We start from the raw sequence: 6,555 nt of genomic DNA on the forward strand, positions 1-6,555 counted from the left end.
AAAATTGCTGTGATTCTCTTTTACCTAATTTATTTGGATAGAAAAATCAAGTGGTACTCAGTTAATGCTGTAACCTTTTAGTATGCTTTGCAAACATTTGTTATTAATCTGAATTGTGAATTGTTGTAAGAGTTGCATAGAAATCATGCATTATGCTATCTACTAATGCTATGCTATAACAAAACACTATATATACACTACACTATGATGTAAAAAAAAAAAAAAGACAATTATTGCTTGATTAAAATCCATGCAGATTTGAGGGCTTTTAGAAGGAGCTATCTAGTCACACTCTAAAAATACTGTTAGAAATGGAAACAACTCTCCATCTAAGTACTTTCCAACTAATGACCTCAAACTAGGCTGTGAAAATGGTATCTTAAAAAAGAGGCATGCTCCTCCCCTGGGCTGGTACGGAAGGTCTGCAGTTTGCTAGTTATAAACTAGTAGACAAACTGTCTCACTTCACCTCTCTTCTACTGGGTATGATCTTTTCCTGCTCTGGAAACTCCCAAACAGAAGCAATATTTCACCCATCCCCATTCCTACATATTCTCCCCCCACTGGTTGGGATAGAGTATAGAAAATCAAAAACCACAGAAGAACAAGGGAAAGAAGAGATACGAAGTTCAGCACAAGAAAAGAAAGGAGTAAGATGAAGTGAAAAACCTTTCTCCCTTAAGAGCACATACGCACACACACACAAAAAAACAAAAACAAAAACAGGAGACAAATTGGAGCGTGTCAGATTTTTGAAGGCTAGTGAGTTCATTAGTACTAAATAATATATCAAGATTTTTTTGTAAGATACTGAGATGAACTGTACCTGGGTAATAGTAGTAGCATGTTTGTTTTTACCTTCTGGAGGCCTGTTAGATGTTGCCACAACGACAACCCCATTCTGGAACAAGTTTTCAAAAAGCTGCTTCAGAATCATGGCATCAGCAATGTCAGTGACCTGTGGAAGACAACACATTTGTTTTGTCTTGCTTTCAGCTTCTGCCGCAATAAATTTGCAAGTGGCTTTATAGCTAGGAAAAATGCTTGTTAGTGAAAGCCATGGAGAAAGATTCTAATTATTGCTTGGTGAGAAAAAATAAAAGGGATAATTAATAAGCAGTGAATGTACTACAGCCTTTCAGAACTTGCCCGCTTTTTATTACAGAACTCCACTATATCTTCACCGATTGCTAAATGATTCCATGTTAACTTCTATTATAAAACTACAGGTGGGAAACACAGAAAACAGAGCTAAACATTTAAGAGACCTAATCAATTGGAAACAACATGAAAAATAGAAAAACCTGAAAACAAAGACAATACACACCGGCTGTTTTACATTTCTATTACCTTTGAGGCAAAGGTTTGCAGAGGTGAATTTAAATGGTCATGGGACTTCAGAAATAAAGACAAGGAGCCAACTATACATAATCAGCTGCTGTTGAAAATAGAATGATATGACATAGATACTATTGTGTGATTGTTGCAAAAAACAATTCAACAGATGGCCCATCACAAAAATAAGCAATTTCATTGTTCTTTTTAAGTGCCTTCTATTACTGTCCATGAATAATCAAAAGGCACGGCAGTCACTTCCAGCACAGTCAGCCTCTTCTAACCTTCAGGCAGAAAACACTAACAAAAAATAAAAAGGGGTGGGACAGGCGATACTGAAATAAAAAAGCCTAGACAATAAGCAATAAAGTAAGATTTCTTTAAATATCTAAGTTTAGCTGAACTAACTTCCTTTACAGTATCAAGAAATAAAAGGAATGCCAGCAGCAACCATTCTACACAAACGAAAGAAAGGAATAAACAGATTGAAAAAACATAACGTTGTTACAACAGCAATTTATATTTTGCAGGTGTTCAGCAGCTGAAATCAGCGGTCCTATTAAGTAAATCACCTTTGCTACCATTAAGCTCTTGTTCCTTCTCCCTTCTCCTTCGTTGATATATAGACACTTGTTGCATTTTGACTTACCACAGACCCCAGCTCTGGGGAAATAAAAAGGTGGTGGTCTGCTGGCAGTTTTATGTGCTGATTGCAGATCGATGCACTGCTGTGCTTTTGCCAGTTTAGATATGAACACTGCAATGGTAATGCAAGCTACAGAAAGACTGATCAGTATTGTACTTTTCTGAATCCCCGCTCCCAAATTCTGACAGACCTACCTGAGAGTAATTCTACATTAGAGACAGAAAAAGAATGAGGCTATGACTCTCACAACTAGACTGGAAGCAATAAAGTTCATAAGGAAATGTATGTATATATCAATTTCTTTCTCCCAAAGATTTATTTATTTCTATGGAATCCATTAATATGGATTTTTTTCTCTTTTTGAAAACCAAACTGTTTCATATGATCACTAACACACTTTTCAGATTTGCATCTCTCTCATCACTAAGCTTTAGGAACATGTAGTGTGTCACAGTTGTACTACATATCTGATGTAGCTGTTGATGCTTCCACCTACAATTTATTTCTTCCAAATATTAGACGTTAGGAATTTTCCCTTTCGTCTTTAAAAAAAAATGCAAATCAATATATGCATTTTAGGGGTAAATGAATTTCTTGGCTATTAGGTTTGCTTTGTGATGCAAGTTTTAAAAATCCATATTATAAATTTTTTTTTTTTAACAAATTTGCGTTCAGAAAACACTCTAAGGCACACTACCTTTAGAAAACAAAACGGAAAGAATGTTAGTGCTTGCATGACAGAAAACAGTGAATGAAATTCTCTTATTAATGAGAACTGTTGTTTGATGCTAAATTCTGGTATTCTCACTGTACTACAAAAGAAAACCAAACTCCTTAAGCTCTGTCAAAAAGCCAGAGCCATTTTGAGAACTGGAATGCAAATTTAAGTTCTTTTGAACTAATAGAGCTTTGGTAAGGGAAGAATTCTACCAGCGAAAGCAACTAGCTGACAATAACTAAACCACTGTCATTTCTCATGTTTTTTCCCCATATCCTTACAAGGTGGAACAGAAGCAAAGGCTACAAATTAGCAGTAAGGAGAAAGATTTCATTAACATTTAAGAGAAATAAATTTTATGACCCCGTGTTGCTTTCCACTGTGGCTCACTTACATGAATTAAAAAAATATAAAAAGTGCATCACTAAGACTTAATTTACATGTGTAAGTGCTCAAGACTCAGTCATCCACTGATTGGTATAGTTCCATGTAATGAATGATAAACATAAGCATGCATTACCAGTAATTAGTATTAGCACAAAAATAAGAGCCTAATTTTTATTAAAGGCTTTTAATAGCACGCAGGTTATGCTAGTAAAAAACTCCCAAAATTGTAGCTTGGTTTAAGTCCAACTGGTACTGATGGTATATAAATACTAACACTGTGACCATTCAGCAGAAGTACAGATTCTGTTTTCATTACCAATAGTAACTGTCACAGGTTACAGTCACATGGCAAAATTAGAGCTTCTGATTACCAGTGTATAGTTAACTGATCACTGAACAATGACTAGTCTCGTTATATTGGGCAATGTCTGTATTTTGAAACATGAAAATTGTTATTTAAATTACATAAATTACAAATGGATTCATTCTCTGAGGATTTTTTTCTGTTGTTTTTCAAGTGAGGACATGTTTTTAGAATGGTTAAAAGAAAAAGGTCTAGCATTTCTATCACACTGGTATGATAAAGATCAGTAAGAAGCAGCACAATTTTAACAACCTGAGAGGCTGTAACTCAGGTGGATGCTGATGCTTCACCAGCTTCAGAATGATCAGAAGCTTAATGCCATGTCTAATGGCCTGGCTCTATCACAAACAGTTTGCAAAAATTAACGTTTAAAAAAAAGAAAAACAATACATCTGAAGACAAAAATCAACCTCGAGGAGTACTGAAATACTTTTGAAGTAAATTAGTCAAGCAACTGTTTGTGGTTTCTTTAGGCAACAGCGATGTACTTCAGAGTACTTCCACTTTGCTTTAGCCTCCCATCAAGGGGGAATTCACAACCTCGGTTTTATAAAATCAACCCAGCTTGTTCTCCTTCCCGCCCACCAAAGAAAAGACACTTGAAATACCTCAAACAAATCTCAGAAGTGTTTCTGAAATTTCTTCAACACACAAGCGTTTTGCCAACTAAAGACCCAGCCTGACCTCCCACATGTCAAAACAGACAGCAGGTTTGCCTGCAAGTCAGAGCAGCATATGATCTGTGTGTCCAGATTTTTTTGTTTGGTTGGTTTGGGCTGTATTTTTTTTATTTGTTTGCTTTGGGTTTTTTTTTTTTTTAATCTAGCTATTCTTTAAATATGAATGAATCGGTTATAGTGGCAATAATAGACAGATTTCACTGGAGGAATCAGCAGAGGAAGTCCTGAGTTAGACTACCAATGTTAATTTTGCCACTCCATGAACTGCTCTTCCAGCCACTGCACTACTTGAAGAGTTTTTAAGCAGAAGGTTTCTCATTCCAAATTCAGAGCCTTCTGCGCACTCTGCGACTCCTCTTCAGTAGGCAGAGCCTGAGTAGCATCTCATGCTACAGAAGATCAGCCAAGAAATCCATAGATTCTGACCATTAGTGCGCCAAGAACAAATAGTTTCATTAAAAGTATCACATAATAATGCAGAATCCAAGAAATATACTCTGAAATATATTTATTATTTCCCGAACTGTGATTTGCTCATAAAACATGAAGTGATTTTTACAGCTGAAGTGGTTGCTGTACCTCGACCAAGTCAGCAGGGGGAGCAGACAAACAATTTGAAAACAAAATCACCAGATTCTCTCTCAGAATACAGCGAGATGATAGACAATATGTAAATGCAGAATAACAGTATATGAAAACAGTGGGCATTTATACAGAAAAGCAGGTGCTTACACTAAATATGTGGTGCTACTGTTAGCAAAGATACCTCTGTGAAACCTTTCAAATGATATATCACAAGAGTATATCACTTCTCCCTACCCCGCTCCAAATCTTCCCACTTCTGCATAGTGTAAACACAATTATCTCTGTATTTTATTTCATTCTGTGAGTTTTGGAAGCCCAGTGTTCCAGCTCAGCTAGATAAAACACATCTCAAATGATTAAATAGCAGCATTTGAAATAAGGAGAAAAACACTTTATTAAAAAGCTGAGGATGAAAACATGCACCATCAAAATTCAAATTGAAACCATGCACTATTCAATCTATGAATGAGTTCACAAGTTGTTCACATGTGAAAGTACACAACTTGAAAAGATGAGTGAGTCTTTGACAAGAGAAAAGAAGGGCACGTTCACTATACATCTCTCCTCACCTGTCTCCTCCTTGAACTGGTAGCGCCAAATATCACATGGGTATAGGCAGGCATGCCCAACTGTGTGTATGCCAATGAACTGTTCAGAACTGACTTTTTTTAAGAGAAATCCATGAGAGCTGCAGTTAGAATTTACATTTCCTCTTAAACTTGGTTGTTACAAATTTTACTACAAACAAACGAAGTCAAAAGCAAAGAACAAAACAGAATCTGCAGCTCTTTAGCTGAGAAGTGGGCAATGAACTTTGGTATAATGACATGAATCAGTTCCTAATAACGTTAACATATTTTAGAGAACATACTCTAACAAAACACATTTAATAACTGAGAAGTGTTCTTTTAACACGCTGAGACCCTGCAAAAATATAACTCAAACACAACTTTTCATTAAACATTTTCAACTGAGATTGCAGAGACTCCACACATTCTGAAACCCCAGGTTTAAGGATTATTCCTTACTGCAAAATGCAGAAGTAAAAAAACAGAAACAACTACTGAATGGCTGCAAAAATCCCCATCACAGGAGCTGATCATAAATCTTTCTTAGTGCACAAGCTATATGTAATACACGGGAGATCAAAACTGTTCTGTCCATTTCAGTTACATATTAAGAGTGTAATGCAGAAAATTTACAGTTAATTGATTATTCTTTTGATTGGTGGTGATTTGAACAACATGGACCTGTTCTCATCTTCCCCTGTAGTTTCTAGATGAGATTTCTGAATTGAGAGAATTGATCTGCTAAATATACCTCTTCTCTCTAGAATAAAAAACTTATGCAACTCTATGCTTAAATTCGTGACATGTCCTTAGAACAGAATTCACAAGTCAAATAAAACAGTTGAAACAATCAAGTGAGTTTGTGCAAAGATGAATTTTATCACTTCATTTTTTACTTTCCATATTTAATTCAATAAAATTTTCTCTACGGTAGATTATGCCAACATAACCTGACACTGAGGTGCCAGAGGCTCCAGTAAATCTACGAAGGAATTCAGATTGAAATTGAAATATTATTTCCATATCCTTAATGACAGTGAAACCATTTTGTTCCACTCTGTGAGACACAGCAAAGACCCAGCACCCAAAGTTTGTATCATGTCACTGCTGGCCTGGGTGCTGCACAGACTCATTTTAAGATGACAGCTCCTGCTCTGAAGCACTCTCAAGCCTCTCACCACACTCTGAATTACTCACTAGCATTAACAGTAATTACATGGGAAAGTGAAAGGACTGTAAGGGGGTCATGTATGTAGCCAACTCCTAAAAAA

At 36.0% G+C, this 6,555-nt stretch overlaps 1 protein-coding gene across 2 annotated transcripts in view; it reads right to left on the reverse strand.

Annotated features, from left to right (window-relative positions):
- Positions 1–6,555, reverse strand: part of AFG1L (AFG1 like ATPase) — a 63,532-nt gene that overhangs the window by 35,963 nt on the left and 21,014 nt on the right. For both annotated transcript variants that reach the window (XM_019613069.2, XM_010707533.3), the window contains one exon: positions 859–958. In XM_019613069.2, coding sequence (XP_019468614.1) covers positions 859–958 — 100 coding nt within the window. The remainder of the gene's footprint in view (positions 1–858; positions 959–6,555) is intronic.

This window comes from Meleagris gallopavo, chromosome 2 (assembly GCF_000146605.3).
Source record: "Meleagris gallopavo isolate NT-WF06-2002-E0010 breed Aviagen turkey brand Nicholas breeding stock chromosome 2, Turkey_5.1, whole genome shotgun sequence".
NCBI lineage: Eukaryota > Metazoa > Chordata > Aves > Galliformes > Phasianidae > Meleagris > Meleagris gallopavo.